Genomic DNA, 20600 nt, shown 5'->3' with positions numbered 1-20600 from the left:
AGAGGTGTGAAATAGATTAAGACACTTTTTGCTTCAAATCATATTGTTCAACCATGTGTCGACCAAATTTGCAACACAAGTGTTTTCTGCACATCAGAAAACTGAGAGCAAATGGACTCATACAATGGGGGAATCTATGAGTGCAATTTCTTTCACTTCTGTAAGTCGCATGATTCAAGCATTTTCGAGAAAGGAATACAGCTATTTCTTATGCTACAAAAGGTCTCCTGATAAATTCAGCATAGCTCATCTTTCCATTAACGTCAAGTAATTTGGCTTTATTGAAACCTAACTAATGCTGCCATAGGGTGGTTGATCCAATCTGTAAAATTCAATCTAATTGTATTAAACCGGTATTAAAACGAAGGGAGATTTTATGGAGTGATCCAATGTCTACAGTTCACATCATTCAACATCAATTCAATTTCGAAAAATTTCAAAATTTGACATTAAAAAAATGGGAGTATTGCTTCCTCCTCAGCCACTTGCACGCCAATCTTTATCAGAAAAATTTGGAGTATAGTTCGTTGTTAAGTTGTTTAGGTTCCCTTGATAATTTCCGCAAAACCAGACCAAAAAGAGAGAGAGAGAAGAGAGAGAGAGAGAGAGAGAGAGAGAGAGAGAGAGAGAGAGAGAGAGAGCAAGAGAGAGAGAGAGAGAGAAAGAGAGAGAGAGGATATACCTCAGCACCTCAACAGATCTCAGTTTTTCGACTGTTTTGCTATTTCATTTAAAAACATAAGTGTGACATTTCATTAACAAAACTTCACATCATAGTAATATGTGAGTCAAGGTCAAGTACTGAGAAAGCCAGAAGTTGGATGCAGTTTAATTACTTAGCTGACATTATGTTTTAAGTGTTTAGAAATTTCTTCTAAAATTCAAGCAGTGTCATGATAGCAACAACAATATTTGTAATTATTAAAAATAATGTCAGTCAAGTTGCTGCTTTAAAACTGCAGCAAACCTTTGCTAGGTGCAGTACATCGAGATACAGCAGAATGTTTATGTTGCATGCGGTTTTTTTTACCTGACTTATGTGTAATCACGTGTAAAACACCGTCGAGTGCGAATGATCTATTAACAGTATCCTCTGCCAGTGATAAAAGGTCGATTGATTTTGTATCTGTAACAGTCATTCATTTCACTTGGTAGGGAAAAACCTCTAAGAAGCTAAGCAACCATTGGATGTTTTGTGGTCAAGAGACCATATTCCAAATTTTGGCCGAAACTGCATTGGCTCTTTCGTGGGGTTCAATACAACGTTGATTTCGGGGTTTCCACCTGCACATCAGTCAGGTAAAAAGAACATAAACATTCTGCTGTACCTTTCACAAATATTTCGGTTGTTTCCATGTTCTTGCATTGGAAGATCAATGGAAAGGACCCTGTATACATATAAGTTTTTATATAAAATATTAGTCAAATATTTGCTTGAATTTCGAAGAATCAATGATTTTGATTCTGTTATTCAGTTTATTTCAAATATTGGAAGCCTATCTCACACATTGTCTCCAAAGAGCAATATGCTGTTTTGCAAAAAGAGATAATTTTTTTTTCGGATAAAGAAAAACGCTAAAGACAGTATAGCATATATCATGAGAGCTAAGTGGGAAAAGAGCATATGAATATTATGAAGCAAGAGATGACATGAAGGCTGGACGAAATAAAGAAAGATGGAAATTAGGTATTTTTCTGGTAGCTAAAAAGTAATTACATTAATATATTACTAATATTTGAAAGAATTATGATCCCATTTTGACTATATTCTTTCTAATTAAGTTGATTAGAAATGATTCAACTTAGACGACCTTTAAGGCCCACAACTTCTCCAGGTTGGATTTCGCCGCCAATCTCTAATTGTAGGATAGGAGATAATATTTGAGTAAATATATATTCTAGTGTGTATATTACTGTGCTCTCCTGGCAAGTTTCCCGGACGAGAAACCCTTCTTCTCCCCTCCCCCGTTTGAGACTGGATAACTTACATTCAACTGAAAAGCCCTGATAAAGGGTCTGTCCTTCCTTAAGTTCGTGTACACCGTTCAAATTTAAACAATTAAAATAACAAGGGCGTACCTCATATACAGTGATCCGGTTTTACCGGTAAGTACACTGATTTTAATGATTCTGAAGGCATACAGATCTCTTTTTTTTATTGTTCTTATATACAAATGCCTCTGGTAGAATTCATATATATTCTTGTAGGATCCAACTCCAGTTCTGCAGGAATTTCAAAACGGTGTCCTTATTAAAGGAGATGTAATGAGTGATTTTTATTCTACATAATTCTTCTTTCTAGCGCTTTTTATCCTCCCGGGTGGGCGTTGAAATTCAAATTACTGTATAAAAGAATAGAGAAACAAAGATCGTTTGGACCATTAAAGTTGTTGATCTAACTCGACCTCTTTTAATTAGCATTACTTTTTATTGTGAAGTTTGGTACTTCTAATACAACATGGTAGAATCTTTGACGTTTGATCTCTCTCTCAGCCAATTATGATAACCCAAGTGGTTCCACAATACCATCATTGATAAAACTAATCTGATAGTACCAATGATGTCGTAACTGTAAACAAAGAAACAGTTAGTACCGATACAAAAATAGCCATAGCATGTTCCCCCTGCACTAAATGCACAAAATAAGAATCTTGATGCCAGAGAGCCAACTTTTGAAATCAGGGTTCACGTTATTCAGGACAAAAGAAGACAATTGCGTAAGAAGAAGACTATAATTTCAAACTTCATGTTGATACCTCTAAGGCATATAATCCGTTTGGAATAAAGGGCGTTTAAATAGCCGTTTAAATCTTATGGTCTGTTGTCTGTGTTTTCTAATCGGGTTTCCCGCTTCCCTACTCGTCACACACACACACACACACACACACACACACACACACACACACACACACACACACACACACACACACACACACACACACACACACACACACACACACACACACACACACACACACACACACACACACACACACACGTGCCAGTAAATAGACTTAGAATCTCAAACTTGCAACTGATTTCAGAATATTTAAAGATTTTATCATCAATTATATTCATTCAATACACGATTTCTTCTCTCTCTTTAATGAAGCGAGAATCCCTCTGGAGCCATTAACAGTACGAGTAGATAAAAGTGGCATTTTTAATACAGGAAACTTCAGTTCTTCTCCTGTAAAAGAAATAAGTTAGCTACTGAACGTATGCACTTGATAGAAACAATGCAAATTATTGTAGTTGCTTCGGAGTTTTTCAAAATCTCGAATACAAAGTTGATGAAGTCTACTATTTTCATCTTTCTTGTTTGACAAATCTTGTTCAATAAAAATGAACTAAATTTCTGGAATCCTCATATTTCTCTCTAAACACTTTTATTTATTTATTCGTGTGGGATTCCCCCGTTCCTCGACCGCCCCTTTAGGACTGGTTGAGCCCTCCTAATGAGAGATTAATATGTATTTTTTGACTGTAGCAGCTTGTGTTCAGGGCCCGTTTGCCGGTCCTGAGGGACGAAAAACCCGAATTTTCCGTGAGAAAAAACACTATCTTCGTATGAGACCGGCTAACTCACCTTTAATCGAAAGAGGCCAGATAAAGGTTCGTCACGTCATGGACGGGAATCGAACCCAGGTCTTTCTGACCAAATCACTTCGTCTATACCGACTGAACTACGGAGGCAGTGAAGATCACACATAATTATATCCATTTTAATACTAGCACATTTCTTGGGAAAAAAAGAAGCTAAAACAAACACACAAATTCTTAGATAATTTATGATCTCTCTCTCTCTCTCTTCGAGTCTGCAGACTCCAATGTTTAAATTCAACATTTTAAGGAATAGGTTTTCTCTTTTAATCCAGGTGTTATTTCATTACTTTTACTACTGACTTGTAGACAACTCGAATACGCCAAAAGTACTCTCACCAAAAAAAAATCCTTGACTGTGAAAAACAGGACATTTATATTGTTAATTATCTTCCTCTCATCGCTCACTCTCGGATACAAAAGAACTATCACGACAGTGTTCGTTGTTTTCCAGACTTTCCTTCGGCACTCTTCATTAGAACTGGCATTAAGAGTTTCTTCTAAAGTTAAGAAGACATGTAGCATAATGTTTCAATTCACTGTTCAGCTCTAAACTGACAGAATAATTGTTTTTTCTCATTCATTCATTCATTCATTCATTCATTCGCACGACTACTGCAGCTTTTCTTTACAAAAACCTCTGTTCGTATGTGCATCTTAAAAAAGAACGCTACACTATTCAGATTGAGTGTGAATCAGTTTATTCTTTCTTTCTTTCTTTTTGTTTCAATGAAGAAATTTTGTGCTTAAAATAATTAAAAAAATAAGAAAAGAAACAGAGGCAAGAAAGGCGGAAGATATTTCCTAGTAGACGAAATTACAAACTAAAGAAGATCATGACATGTTATGAAAATAACTCTATTAATAAAGTTAAGGGGATAATAAATCCCTTATTATTTTAAAGTCGGATACGAAACTCGGAGATCGAAATCCATCGAAATCTGAGTTTCATGCCGAAGAACTATCGGCGAGTCCAAGCGTAAATCGTCACGTACAACAGTATGGCAACTCGTGTCAAAGGTAGAGCATGAGACCTCAATAAAGGTCGAAACCGGTCTGGGTAGTGGCCTCTCCTCATAATGTAAAACAGTAACACATCTCCTAGGAGCTGCATTTTACATTATGAGAAAATATTAAGGACAGTGACGAAGCTTGCTCCACCTTTGACACGAGTTGCACTAGTGTTGTACTACACAAGTGATGACTTACGCTTGGACTCGCCGATAGTTCTTCGGCATGAAACTCTTAGATTTCGATGGATTTCGATCTCCAAGTTTAGTATCCGACTTTAAAATAATAAGGGATTTATTATCCCCTTAACTTAATTTACCGGCAGAAAAATAGCCTCTTGGCTCTTTATTGTAGTAACTCTAATAATAATAATAATAATAATAATAATAATAATAATAATAATAATAATAATAATAATAATAATAATAATAATAATAATAATAACCGTATCCCCACAAACGGTATTAGATATATTTTCGTTTGTGATCGTTCGTTGGTGGTTCACATAAAAAATATTCTAATATCATCTTGTAAACTCCGTTATATTGGCTACAAGGAATTGGCTATTAAGATATGTTTCGAAGATAGTTGTCATTACGGGACAATGAATAAGGATGAAGCCTGGAATACTCTTATATTAAATTTACCTGTAGAACAAGTGGAAATTGAAATCGAAAATGTTGCACTTGAAATAAGCTGGGAAAGAATTCTTTCCCAGAATTTTTGCATGAGCGTTTTTCGATTTTTGTGCAATAACAAAGATATTTTATTATAAAGTTTTGTAGATAAAATAATACTCAACGTATAGAAAGATTGTTCTTAGTTAGCCAATATTAGTTCGTCTTGAATCTCAGTTGAAATAATTTTATTTTAATAAAAACTGCAAACTAAAATTAAAATCAAAATGAAAAAAGACAAGGTGACGTCACTTTCTTTATGAGGTTTTCTTTCGGCTTTTTTTTTCAAGAGTTAATTATAATTGTTTTGCGAGGATTTAATACGGAATTTCAGATCAGCACGTCGAGCAGACAAAAAAAAAAAAACTGTAAAGGATCAGTGATGTCAATTGAAAACCATTAGCTGCAACTGATATTTCACTGAATAGTCTTTGACATCATCAGAATTGAACAATGTATAGAAGAAGACGAGATTAAAAGAGGGTGTCCCACAATTCTCACTTGCCGCTGTAAATGCGCCGACACTTTCAAAGATAAGATATAAAAGAGTATTTGTACAGGGTGTCCCAAAATTCACGCAAGAAGTAATATTTTGATAGAAAACACAGGTTTTTAATTAAAAATTGTAATTTCTTATTGATTCATAAAGTATACAGTATAGGGTTATGCATGGAATAGCATATCGGGTAAATGGCCTCCACGGCTTTGCTGGCACATACACACTCTTTTGTCGAAATTTTCCATAACCGTTTTGCAAAAATGTGGCTGAATTTCGTTGATACAGCGCTCAATTTTCTCCTTCAAGGCGTGGGGGTGGTCGTGGGCTTGTTGGCATAAACCTTAGACTTCAAAACAAACCAAAGAAAAAGTCCAACGCCGTTAAGTCACATGATTTGGGCGGCCAATTCTGATCACCAAAACGGGAAATTACACTACCAGGAAATGACTAATGCAGTAATTGAATTGTTTCTCGGGCTGTATGGCATGTGGCACCGTCTTGTTGAAACCACATGTCGTCCACATCCATATCTTGCAATTTAGGCACAAAAAAAAACTGGATTACCATGTCGCGATAGCGAGCACCATTAACTGTTATTGCCTTACCAGCAGCATTTTCGAAGAAGAATGGACCGATGATGCCTCCAGCCCAAATTCCGCACCAAACAGTGACACGTTATGGATGCATTTGTTTCTCAACAATCACTCGTGGATTTTCTGAACCCCAAATGCGACAATTTTGTCGATTAACGAAGCCATCAAGATGAAAATGAGCTTCATCGCTGAAGATGATTTTGTTCGAAAAATAAGCATCCACTTGTTCCATAATCCATTCAACGAAATCTCTTCGCTGTGTGTGGTCATTTTTAATAACCCTGAACTGTCAGCTGTCACGCTGTCTTTTTTTCTCGTTGGCAACACTTTACCGCACAAATGGTACTAAATTTAAATCTTGCGTGAATTTTAGGACACCCCGTATAAGTTGATTAAGACGTAGACGATTATGAAGATCTGAAGCAAGATATACACAAAATAGGACAAATTAGGGGAGACCTATGAAGAATGACAATCCTTAAATATAAGGACTAAGTGAAACAATTACATATCAAAAGTTTTTATTGTGTGTCTTCCCATTCTAGAAACATTGATACAATCATTGTTATTTAAATTTGACTCTAGAATAATGATTCAAATATTATTTTAAAAAAAACGGATAATCAAATAATTGAAAAAAACGAAACTTTTCAATTGTTTACTTTTGCTTATCAAATCTTTTTAATCGCTTTTCACTTATGTAAAAAACACTTTCATTTACGACATTAATCCGGTTTTGGTTGTAATTATGTGAATAAATTTACAGTCGTTTCTTCAGAAGAGCATGAGTCCATTAATAATCAATGAATCGACATGCTTCAAATAATACAAAGGGATAACAGACAAGGTTCACAAGTAATACTTATTGAAAGTACTTTTGATTCAAGGATATCCAAGTGGAAGAAATATGATTCAAGAAGAGAGAGGAGTGGTCAAGATAATGAAAGAGGTTCAACAGTCGTCTGAAAGCCATGCAGCAAGTAGCAATAATCATAATAGGAAACTAAAAATCACATCCGAAAGTATGCAAAGAGATCTTAACGTGAATGAGAGACTCATTGAGTTAATGGGGTTGAAGAGAGGGCAAGATGTTTATGTTGAACAAAACTCGAAAGAGCCAATCAAAGTAAATGCGGGAAAAACTCTCTGATTCTGCCATCCCATCAGTGGGTCGTCAGAACGTTCAGGTATAAATTAGTTGACATGAAACAGGTGATAATTTGTTATTGGAGTCAATAAATGGTTGAAAAAAATCATTACCCTTCTATTCAATTCCTGTTAACTGCGATACCATAAAGGTTGCTTGTCTTTTGGTCTCATACAAAGATGTTAGAATATTTTCAGTCAGTTAGTCGGTTTTACCCCCCCCCCCCCAAAAGTGGGCGGACCAGCCTTGTAAACACACACACACACACACACACACACACACACACACACACACACACACACACACACACACAAACGTTTATAGGTATCTACATCCCGCCATTAGGGAGATTCAGCAAAAAATTGATATGATAACTGCATTAAAATCGTAACCACGGGACACTCAACCCACCCTTGGGGGGGGGGGGGGGGGGGTAAGATAAAGAATTTGGCACTGAACATATCTGAATATCTTCTAGTCAAAATTCATCATCAACAACAACAACCATGGGTCCAATACCCGTAGGTGTCTGATGCCATCTTGATATGATTCTTCTATAGCATTTTATTTTGTGCAAGACGACTCAGTTTGTGTATAGAGTTTTCGCACCATTTGACGATGTCATCGCCCCATTCTCTGTTTGGTCTTCTTTTTTGTTATTCAAAATTAAGTGGATATTGAATAGCACTTTATTTCTTTTTTGTTATTTCTAGTCAAAATTATGGTCATTAATGCTCTTCTTATAAGGTGTAGTGGGTCATCAAGACAAGTGAAACTAATGATACGCGAATGCCATTCTATTCCAAGGATGTGATCATCTCATAACCTCACTCTTCTTAAAGATAACTTTCCAAGCATTAAACATTAGAAATATTTCGACCATTTTGTGTTTAATTCTTAGTCGAGTGACAAGAATTTCTCTAAGTTCTCCCTCATCAAATCAGTTAATGGGCATTTAACGAAATTTAACTTCACCCTACTAAAATTCGGCTTCATTCAGATATTATGTTAAGCTTGATTCCAATTAGACCGATATGAGTTACAGCAAGTTTTTTCTTCTAATCATAGCATACGATTGAGGTCACAATTTGATAACATCTGGAAGATTCAAAGAGAATGATTTACGGTGGTAAATTTCAAGAATTGATAATAATCTGAACCTGTTTATAGAACGTATTATTGAATGAAAGAAAGAAAATATCCAAAGAGAGGCATATTTATGTCTCTAATGATTTCCTGATGATTTTTTATCTCAAATGGTGTCAGTACTGATGATGGGTTACTATCTGAAGACTCCATTTGAAAGACCGCCCACATCTATGCGGGGCGACTAGAATGCCTTCGACATTTTTGTCCCTCAAGGAACTGAAAATTAGGCCTCAGTTCATGAATTATATGAAAATATCAGTTGATTTGTGTTCCGCAATTAGAAGACTCGGTAGGAAAGGCATTTATGTCCTTACCGCTGTTAGTCACGTTTTCTATATTCATTATGGAGAAAAATGTGGAGGATGAAAAAAATGTTCACGTGCAGTAGCAAGAGTCCCAGTTCGTGTGTGCCTTTCGTATCCTGCCACGCCTCGTCTTATAAGTGTGCTTCCACTTTTTGTTGCTTAGACACTAGTTATTCCACAACGTTTTCTTATAATTTTCTTTCTTTTCTTCATAAAACATGTTTTGCCATCCTTTTCACAACAGAGATACTAAAGAATGCCTCCGTGAATGCCTTTGGTTTGAAAAACTTCGGTTCGAGTCCCGTCAGGTATCAGTGAACATTAATTCGAACTTTTCGAATTCAAGTCAGTTAGCTAGTTTCAAGCAATATCTGAATTTTTGCTTCTAGCGAAACAGATAAACTGGCCTGCGAGCTGGTTTGGTCATGATTCGCAGACCTTGTTGGTCGAGAGAATAGCGTCTCTAGTTTCCAGACTACGGATTCCAGCCCATTGTAGCTTGGGCAAACTACGTTTTATGGTGAGAGATGCTTGAGGTTTTTCAGTATGAGAACACCAGCCCGCTTACTTGAAACTTCAAAAGGCTTGATAAAGTATTGTTCAGTCTCGAGCTCAAGGTATCAAACCGTGGTCAACTGCGGTTCTGAACTGTAACTTTATGTTCTTGCGTATGTGGGATTTAGTTAATGAATTTTATTACAAGTAAGTCGCAATTAAACAAGGTAAATATTCATCGAGTGTTTGAAAAATAGGTAAATATCATGATACTGTATATTAAAACACAGCTCAAATTACTCGCAGATACAGAATAAACATATCTAAGGAGCACAAAATATGAATTACAGATCAGTCTATCAAGGCGCCATAATGTGTGTGTGTGTGTGTGTGTGTGTGTGTGTGTGTGTGTGTGTGTGTGTGTGTGTGTGTGTGTGTGTGTGTGTGTGTGTGTGTGTGTGTGTGTGTGTGTGTGTGTGTGTGTGTGTGCATGCGTGCAACGCCCATAAATTTATTTAAACGTGCATCTAAATATGCATGTTTAAATAAACATACATATTTAAATGATTTTTGTCCATTTGTCGTCTGCCTCTCCGTCACATTTATGATATTTGGAATTCTGGTCGTCATCGTCAGTGATTTCCCTAGGCCCTTAAACCCCCAAGACTTTCTACGTTAGCTTGGATTTGGCAACATGAATTCTAAGACAAGACCTCTAAGTGTGCTTTTGTATGTAAACTGGCAGTTCTTATGATTGTAAGATAATAAATAAAACTGATTTTTCGGAAAAACCTCCCACCACTAGTATGAGAACAGCTAACTCGCCTTCAACCCCAATGTCCCTGATAAAGACATGCTGGAGGGAGAGGGGGTTCGAACTCAGGTCTTTCGGTTCAATAACATTGTCGAAACCGACCGATCTATGGAGGCTTGATATTTGGATAGATTGGTATATCCTATAGGTTCCTATAGGTTCCTTTTTAGCTTCCTAAAAAACCTGCTTAATGGGGAAAAATTAACAAAACGATTCAAAGTGATATAAAAAGCAACAACTCCTTTTTCTCTGACCGGATGGAATTTATTAACATTTGGTAACTCCAATTTCTAAAATCTGTTGCGTCAACTGTCTTCGTTTTAAGGAAAGCATTTTAGTGGCAAATTAGGCAACACGAATTTAAACAATGCAAACATTATATGCTATATTTGCAGAAAAGAAAGGGTATGAAATAGATAAGTAAATGAACGTGTATAACATAGAAGCTAAAAGTGTTGTAGATTCAATTGTCTTTCTGATGAATGATACCATGATACAAGAATGATACGGCTAAACATTTTTGATGAGTGCATTTTGTTGTTTTCATAATGGACTTCCCGTTAGATGTACTTGTAGAAAGTATGGAGGTCTACTAATTTTCAATTTTCAGGTCTTAAAAAATAAAAATAAAAAAAAACATGGAGATCTGAAAAAGAGCATTCATCAGCCAAGAACAAATTGTCATAGAGAATATATGCAATTGTAAAACATGTGGGATTATGAACGCAGGATTAGCTGACCTATCCTAGTAAACATATTTTAAAGTGGCTGAGTAGTACATCGGTTTTAAAAAAACTATTGAGCTTAATATATTATCAGAAAACGAGAAGCGATATACATCTGTAAGTAAACAAAATAAAAAAAAAACTTTGCCTTAACCATCCAAGTATACGTTAGTGCGGTGGAGCAATTCCAACGTATGTTGAAGACTTGGAAACAACCATGGAATAGGAAATAATTATCGTATTTTTCTGGATGTCTTTTGTATCTATTAACTTTGCACAAACTTTCCTCACAGTCAGATTTTCAATCAAATTAGTATTATAGTGGACTCTCTGCTAATATTTAATCACCAATCATCTTTTTGTCTTGATATATTCTAATATGATTGAATTGGATGTCCAGATTGCTTATCAATAATTTCATCCTCCAGAACGAATTTGTAGTCAATAACATTTCCTTATCATCATCAGAAAAATAAGATCGGGATGGCTCATCTCCATATAATATGGTTCAGTATTTCCATCATTTGAACGTTTTAAAACAAAAAAAAAGTCCTCTCACACCCTTTCATTCATTCCTAAAAGGAAGAAAGCGTCAACGCTTTAGCTCTAACTTATTAACTTTTGAAAATCCGTTGATAACCGATTGCCACTCTCACTGGTCATAGATAGTTGAGGTTAGCTACTCACTATTTGAAGACTTCTCATATGGCAGATAACTACCATACTCGGAGAATTTACCATGCATAAATTGATATGCCATCTAGCAGTACTAGATGGCGGCAGTTGTCTGCCATCACCAACGAGCGTATGGCGGACAAATGTAGCTATCTAATACACGTAAATACTAATCGTTATATTCTTTTCGGAAACAGGATGAATTCTAAGGTTGACAATTTTGAGTTGCAGGGATTAGAACCAACGTTTTGCTGGAAAAAGTCCCACTTCAAAAAATCCAGTAATTCGAAAAAAGATGGAGAAAATGCCTAGGGGGGGGGAGGCTTTCTCTATTCAATAACTAGAATCACATTCATACGGTTCGTTTTCGACTTTAAGCAAAAAACGTTTGACATTGATTCTTTTCCATATATTGGATGCTCATTTCTTTGAGGAAAACACCTACCAACCAAAACAATTTCTGACAACCCAATGCTCTCGAAATTTTATTTATTGGTGTGTGTTCCCCCCCCCCGTTCCTTGACTGTCCTTCAGGACTGGTTGAGCCCCTTCTACTGAGGGATTAAATATGTGTTTTTTATGACTGTAGATCCGTGTGTGTTCATGGGCCAGTTTGCTTGTTCTGGGGGACAAAAAACCTACCTCGTATGAGACTGGCTAACTCACCTTTAGTCGAAAGAGACCAGATAAAGATTCCTCACGTCATGTGACGGGAATCGAACCGAGGTCTTTCTGACCAAAGGGCTATACTGACTGAACTACGAAGGCTCGCTATCGAAATAATTTGACCACTATAGAGAGTTCAAAGATACAGAAACACATCACCATAATCTGTTAGTATGAGTGAACTTCGCAATCTACCATGAATCACAAGAGAACCCAAGAAATCAGAGAAATATCACAAAATTTATTTAAAGTAGTAATAAACCGTACACAATCGGAATTCCCATCAGGACTTCGAAGCATTTCAGTACACGGGTTAAAGCCATCAGTCTATTGTTATTTTCTATTTCGTTTTTTTTTTCACACAGTGATGAAATCGTTGGTTCTAAAGTGATGGAGCGAGATTTTTTTTTTTTTTTTCTCAGTAGATTTTCGTTCAGTTCTTACTGAACGAAATCTACTTACCCATCGTCACATAAACAAATTTGGCTGAAACAAGATTCATTCTGTGTGTGTGTGTGTGTGTGTGTGTGTGTGTGTGTGTGTGTGTGTGTGTGTGTGTGTGTGTGTGTGTGTGTGTGTGTGTGTGTGTGTGTGTGTGTGTGTGTGTGTGTGTGTGTGTGTGTGTGAGAGAGAGAGAGAGAGAGAGAGAGAGATTTTAATTCTACAGCAGTATGAACACTTTAGTTCACCAGCTGAACTTAAAAATAATAATTAATAAATAAATAGTTAATAGTGTTCCACGTGCCTTTCCGCATACCACCCTCAGAAATCAAGGCGTCCAGCTAGCCGTAGATTACACCTACGGCAGAATGAAATTTTTGAATGAATTTTCTGGTGACTTAATGAACAGTCTCGATGCAGATAAAACTTGTTTATCTGCATCATGGAACCGACGTACAACTTCTATCACTGTCCAGGAAAAGGCAAATAAAATAAAATAAACGATAACTCATTAGGCTCTACAAGTGCACCAAAACGTTCTCCTTCCAGATGCGTAACTTTAATTTCTGTTGGCTGTTTAGTGTTTTGTAAATATCCACTCTCATCACGGAAATTCTATCCACCCGGCCACCTGGGCGCTGCCCGAGTGAAAAGCGTCTCTGCGTTATTCCAACCATTCGTGGGCGGAATCGCAATAAAATATAAATATGTGTTTGAAACTGAGCGACTCATTTATGTTCACACTATACAATAGTAATCAGACCATGACAAAGATAGAATCTTATAACACCGATCCAACTTGAAATGCAGTAAACAGGAGGTGCTATATCTCCATCTATAATAAGAACATGGAGAAAAGTTGGCATTTTACTGAATCTAAATGTATTTTGTCAGCTAGTGAGCAATTTGCCGCCCAGGTCGACTGGGTTGACAGCATTCTCCACTTCCCAACCAAGAGGTCCTGAGTTTGATTACGTTGTGATGGAGATGTTTGTGAATGTCTTTAAATGGTAGATGAATTTCATTCCCCGGTGTGCGACCATTACCCTGCTTACTGGAGGTTTGAAGTGGTTTGAAAAAGTTTCATATTTGGTCTCTAGAACATAGTTTCTGTAGTTTTGAACCGTTAACCCGTCATCCATAGTACTAATGTATGATAGGTCTACAACCTTCTTGTGGATTCGTTTAAAAAAATCGAAGAGAATATAATTAGATGATCACAACTTTTAGACCACTTCCAAACCCAGCATAAAGCATCAAAAAACAGTCGAATGGCGACCACTTGAGAGATATTTGATTCTCATTTTCGATTCTGACCGAATTGACAAAGCTCTCTTTCAGCACATACGATAATAAAAGCTGTTTTAAGTAACATTACTGCTATATTTCTTACACAGGATTGACCAGTATAAAGCAAAATATTAAATGGCAAAAGGCATTGAAATCGAAATAAAGTCGTTTGTGATGCATCAAAGAATCTTTTTGGATTTTAGCCTAAAAGACTTCTTGTTGAACTTGTTAAAATTTTCCTGGTTAAGTTAATGTTGGATGATATATGCATAATATATTTCTTAGTTTTCTAACCGTCATTACAACGATATGAAAATTGGACTAATTTTGGAAATCAGGCAAAAGTTTCAAATAAATAAATATTTATTTCTTTTATTCACCTCAGATGTTTTACTCTCAGAATCCTGCAATATTAATATGCTGGTGACAACGCCATGATATCAGTACATGTGATACTGCAATTTAAAAGTGATTCATTCTATTAGTGGTCCATAAAAATAGTCTGGAAACAATCAACTGAATTTGTTATGTAAGCAAATATTTTAAAAATCTCAAAACAAGTTTTTACAGCTCCCATCGTTTTTATTTCGTTTGGTATTTCATATATTCCTCTGATATGCGTGGCTACTTCGGAGAATTGTGGTTTGCAAGTTTGCAGCCTGTAGGTTTTAATTCCTTTGTGCAAATGGATGTGCAGATGGTAAAAGATTTTTATTTCCTTCGCGTGATACCATCACTTTACTTAATATTGCTCTAAAGTGACATATAAAAAAACTAGGTGATGCAAGACTTATGAAACTTTTAGTTGACCCAAGACACTGATTTGCGTTACAAACTCAAACTTTTCAGGGTGAAATTACCGTAAAAAAGTAACAGAATTTTTTTTGTGTGCAGATCTCAACAATCGCTTTGTTCCATTTTTTTTTTCATGTTGATGAAATGCGAATATCTTTGTACAGTAGACTGGACGAAACAAAACGTCCATGGTAATTTATACAGGTAAAGATATCCACAGAAAATACGAAATCATGTGTTGAAGTAGCGTCTTATAGCTTTGGAAAACTATAGAATTCACATGCACTAAGGTATAAACTAGCCTAAAGAAAAGTTTTGTAACTTAACTTATTCTTGTCAGCAGACTGGATTTTCCATTCAAAGAGAAGCGAAAAGAGAAAATTTTTCGTTATCTAGAGTGTCATTCATCGTTCTTTCTTCAGGACCTTCAGTGAGCTCACCTTTTACTCCTCACCCCCTCTTCTCCATGTAGAATTCACTTAATGAAGATCACAAAGCTCTGCTGATGGACATCAGCAAGCCGAGAATTTCCCTCAGATGCGCTAACAATCATTTTTGAATCATCAGGCGAGCTGTTCTTTTTAATTATGAGTAGAATGCGGAGAGAGAGAGAGAGAGAGAGAGAGAGAGAGAGAGAGAGAGAGAGAGAGAGAGAGAGAGAGATGAGAAAAGAAATGCCTACTTACCTCCAAAGTTTTCCTAGGGTTTTGCTCAATTCCGCATTATGAAGGTGAGGGTAATGTTCCGCCAATTTTCTGCGTGCTGCTTGTGCCCACACCATGAAAGCGTTCATAGGTCTCTTGACATGTGCACGAGTGCGCGCCTGCCGTCTGTTTTCCAAAGACCAGTCGTAATTCTGAAGCACTTTACTCACGGCTTCTTCCAGAGTCCTGCCTGATTCGTGGGGCGGTGGCCCCTCGGTGGGATCTTCACTGCCGCTACCGCTGCTGCTCGAGGGACTGTCTCCCGGACAAGATACATCCTCGGGTCTGTCCATCCCGTGGGCAGGAAACATGTTGTGGAAACTATTGGCGTATTGTTCTGGGAAAGTAGAGTGTCTTAGAAGTATCGCATGCTGCCATATCCAAAGTAAGGTTTGCTAATACTCAGCCGGATGCACACGTTGAAAGCACCGAAAAAAAGGAGAAAGGTCACAACCTTCGTCACCATTTCTTCACCCACCCCAGGTCTCCACACGGCCACGTGACCAGCTGTAAAAAACGGCAGTCCGCGTGTACATTTATATGTTTATAGATTCCTCTTTCTTCGCCGACAAACTGCTCCGTAAGCTCACCGCTCAGACTACGATGCCGTCTACTTCCGTGTTCGGACGTAAATGATACAACACGGCAGGAACTAGAGCCAACCTAGCCCTGCCTTCATTGGACATCGGCCAACTACCGCCGTCTCTTTCACACCGCATGGCCCAACCAGCTCGTGTGATGTCTGCTCTCCCCCATTTTTTTCGTTTCGTTCTCTCTTTTCTTCTTATTTTTTTCCTTCCTTCGTTTTATCTCTTCTTCAGTCTCTCGACCTTACACAATAGTGGCTTTATTGGCAAGATCACAGCAAGAGAGACCGACTGAGTAGCATAGCTTAACATCGCTAGTAAGTTAAAAATTCTCTCTCTCTCTCTCTCTCTCTCTCTCTCTAAAACTTGTATTAAACTTTTAGTTTTGTTCTTTTAATTCTACTCCCTAAGTAATCCTAGACAATAATTGTTAAAGATTTTAAATATGAAATAAAATAACCTGAAAAGTATCAAGAAAAATGGATTCTCACATTTTTCACACATAGCTCCACATCAGTGAAAGGCTACTACAGTTTCATTAACACGTGTTCTACAGTCTAACTTCCCCGCAGAATGACATTTGTTCTATCTGAATTTTCAGCAATAACATATTTGTAGCATTTTAACTACATTCTTAAGTGGAGAATGTACAGGTTAAATCCTTCACCCATGGCCCATCCAGGAGTCTCGTACATGTAATGCCGATAACTGAAATCTTAAGGGAGCCGAATTAGATTGGTCGACTGTTTTTTTTTTTCTTCTTATAAACGGTTTAAGAAATTTAAGTAATAATATTTATTTAATGATTAAAATGAATACATACAGAATTAAAATGCTTCGTCATGTTACGCACTCTGAAACCTTCCTGGCCGATGGTTCCCATTGCTGTCATCTAAGGTCTTCCAAATATGTAATGTTGAGCAATGAGAGCCTCCATATACAGAACGGCGCCTCGGGCAAGGGTTTACTCTCGATGTATCGCTTGGAAGCCGGAAATCATAATTACAAGTGAAGAAAGTATGATGGAGAAACCGGACATCAGTGTCAACAAGGAGAACAATAGTTTGGCCTAATATATGTTATTGACTGTTACAAGTCAAGCTTATGAGCTGACCAGTCTATACAACTCCAAAGTATATTTAACTATCAATAAAAGATGTGAACCAAAAATCTGTAAAGATGTTAGTAAAGTGAGTGTTTATTTTTTTCTGGGAAACATGGAGATAATGTCTCATTTATTTCTCGTTAGCCGAAAATTTCAGTACCCTTAGAAAATTTCAGATGTCGTTATCTGCCTTCATTACACCTTTCTTTGTTTTTTTCCCCGACATTTTCTGATTATTAATATTATTTTTATATTACACACTATTTTATCCTTAACGTGCTTAGTCAGCAGTTGCGTATTACAAAGTTCTACTCTATTAAAATATAATAAAAGTTTATATGATTTTGCATGTGATTCCACACTCCATATAAAAGGCATAGCAAGATGTTTCTTGTTCTTATAAAATTATTTTGAAACATTTTTAAGCTTTAAAAGGCCAGTAGGAGCTTTAAAGGGTATCTAGATGAACCAGTTTAGCATGTCGAAGGAAACCTAATTGGATGAAATTTGCGATTTTGCTGCACCCTATCAGAAAATAGGGGATCCGACTTGATACACACATCGCAGGATCACGCATAACCAATGGGCATGTCAAAATTGCGTGAAATTTAAAATGAGGGATTTCTAAGGAACCCATTCAGTCGTGCAAGCGAAATAATTTGAATTAGAAAAAAAAAATTTCATTGAAAATATTAGGTTCAATTAAATATTTCGTACAATTGGTGTGATTAGAGTAAATCGAAAAATTTGCGAATATTTCAACTTAATATATTTTAATGCTATAAATATTTCCGAATATATGCATTAATGATGTATCCATAATGTATTTTTCTGACAGGTGGAGACATTCTATTGGCTGTTACGGCATTCAAAACATGATGGTGTTTCTCCAGTTCGTGTCCATATCAGGAGAACAGCAAAATCAAAGTCTTAGGAAATTTTTAATCCAAGAATATTACACCAATGACCGTGGATGATTTCTATATGAGAAGAAATGTTAGTCAAGCAACATGATATATTAGTGATATGACTATTTCAGACAGATATAAATGATGAGGAAAGGTCTAGCCTGACAAAAACGTCAGCTTTTGGAATAAAAAGGGAATAAATTTGGATAATGTTTCTGTTAATGCCATACCATATTGCGATATGTTTCTTTGTTTTTGAGGTGCTATTCAATATTTGCCGCATTCTGAACTGTTCCTGCTTCCTTACGAGTCTCCGTAGCTTTCGGTAATAACGATGCTATTAAGTTGGAAAGACCTGGATTCGAACCCCTTCTAAGACAGAACGAATCTTCATATGAGTTTTTCAAATGAAGATGAGTTAGTTGGTCTCATGCGGTGGTGAAGTTTTTTTCCCTAACGATAACTCGAATTTTTCATCCCAGTACAGCAGGCTACAGCATCCCAGCATCCCAGTACAGCATCCCAGGTACAGCATCTCAGTACAGCTAAGAAGAACACACAAACAATTAGCAGACTTAATACAGTGGTATCATGCCATAGGTGTATCCATAATGTTATATTCCATCACATTATATCACACGTTTTTCTCATCCCGGAAAATCCCGACTTCACTGTTCCTCTACCAACAGAAAGAAATACCTCATTTTTGTAACACATAACGGCCAGTTCAGTTTCTATTCACTTTTCTCATACTTTTTCATACAACGTATACCAAGCAGACAAATGTGATATTTCACAAAACACAACCGCACATAGTCGAAATGATTATAACAACGATAGTAACTCAAGTCCAAATAATCTGACCTACAGATTAGACTTAGAATCGAATCATTGCACATAATGATTAAAAATCCTGAACTGGAGAATTTAAGGGCAGCATAACTTTCAAGTCTATATCGACAAAACCAAAGGGTTTTGTCAATATCGACAGTGCTCTGGAGGCTCCAGAAGATGTCTTCCTCTATTTCTTATAATAATAAAAAAAAATTGTTCCCCATTGCTTCTTCTTCTATCTGCACTAATCCTTATAGCATTTTCTTGTTCCCGTTGATATCTTCCTTCAACTTATATGTAATATATGTAATTTTTTATCTTATTTTTTTACTAATTTTATTTTCCATGGCTCTCATTATAATTAATTCTATCATTATTTGTTCTAGTCTTTATAGATATTAGTAAAACTTTATTTTGTAACATAACTGTTTCAACCAACATGTTTCTTTTCTTTTTCTGTTTTCACTTCTTTACGCATTTCTTTTGCTGTTTCTTGCATTATAACTCGAAAAAAATTCCGATTCTTCATCTACGTTATTTGCAACTCATAGACCTTGAACCTGCTCGGAGACTCCGAGACTTGCTTTATTTTAGTCCGTTTCAATACCCGCCAGCTTCAACTTCGTGTGTCTTTTTTTTTTCTTGCCACATTTATTTTCCACACACACCTTAATTATATATAATCTCCATATATAAACTATGATCTCCATTTAAGGCATTAGATGGTTGATATTCAGGACTACTCTGCTCCATTTTTATCAAGGATAAAATTTAGAAATGAATTTAGAAAGAATACCAAGAAGAGTGCATAAAATGAAAGTTAAAAGGAAAATACCAGAATGAAGATCATTGAAAAGATAGAGATGCAGATAATAGAAAATTCTAAAAGAAATTTGAGCTGGAACTGTTCATGAAGATGGGATAAGGGCGGATAAAAAAGAAGTACAGAGCTTTGATTCACCTGACCTGATAGTTTTGGATCGAAGTTATGGATAACAATTTGATACAATCTTATCTCTGACTATAAATCAACATAGGATTTTCTTGTTAAAAAAATAACGTAATTCGCTAACGCCTTTTATTCACCAAAGAGAGTAAAGCGAGGCCATTTAGCCGTAACTAACTTTCTGAAGACTGGTAGGCAACCAATCTTGTTCCTTAGCCATCACTAACATCTGGACAATGGCAAACAGTAATCTTCATTGGTTTCCTATGAAATTAGATAATAAGAATAAGATAATAATAATAAAATGAGGTAATAAAAATTACAGACTTAATTGTTTGTAGATTTTGGATAAATGTGAAAAGAAAGAGTGATTATAACAGGAGAGATAAAAATTCTGAGTTGATGATAGACATCATAAATGATGGACGAAAGAAAATTAGGGAGATATAATTAGGAATAGAGTTCAGTGATAAAGCTGGTAGAATTAATATAAAAAGAGAAATACATGTTGAATGCAAGGGTTAAGAAATTTATGAACTCTGTGTCGATAAAACTGGTTGCAAAGATAAAATGAAATAAGTAAAGAAAATAATCAAGAAAACGTAAAACTCTGAGTTAAATTTGTATATAG

At 36.2% G+C, this 20600-nt stretch overlaps 1 protein-coding gene across 1 annotated transcript in view; it reads right to left on the bottom strand.

The window, feature by feature from the left end:
• LOC150107950 (uncharacterized) overlaps positions 1–16261 on the bottom strand; it is a 46509-nt gene extending 30248 nt beyond the window's left edge. Inside the window, exon 1 of the mRNA XM_090390560.1 lies at positions 15572–16261. Coding sequence (XP_090246686.1) covers positions 15572–15900 — 329 coding nt within the window. The 5' untranslated portion in view covers positions 15901–16261. The remainder of the gene's footprint in view (positions 1–15571) is intronic.
• Between the last annotated feature and the right edge of the window lie 4339 nt (positions 16262–20600).

Source organism: Typopeltis vanoorti, chromosome 3, assembly GCF_054136105.1.
Source record: "Typopeltis vanoorti isolate ZY-2024b chromosome 3, IOZ_Tvanoo_1.0, whole genome shotgun sequence".
NCBI classification, from domain to species: domain Eukaryota; kingdom Metazoa; phylum Arthropoda; class Arachnida; order Uropygi; family Thelyphonidae; genus Typopeltis; species Typopeltis vanoorti.
The sequence above is the reverse complement of the archived record's forward strand: the minus strand, read 5'-3'. Positions and strand labels throughout refer to the sequence as shown.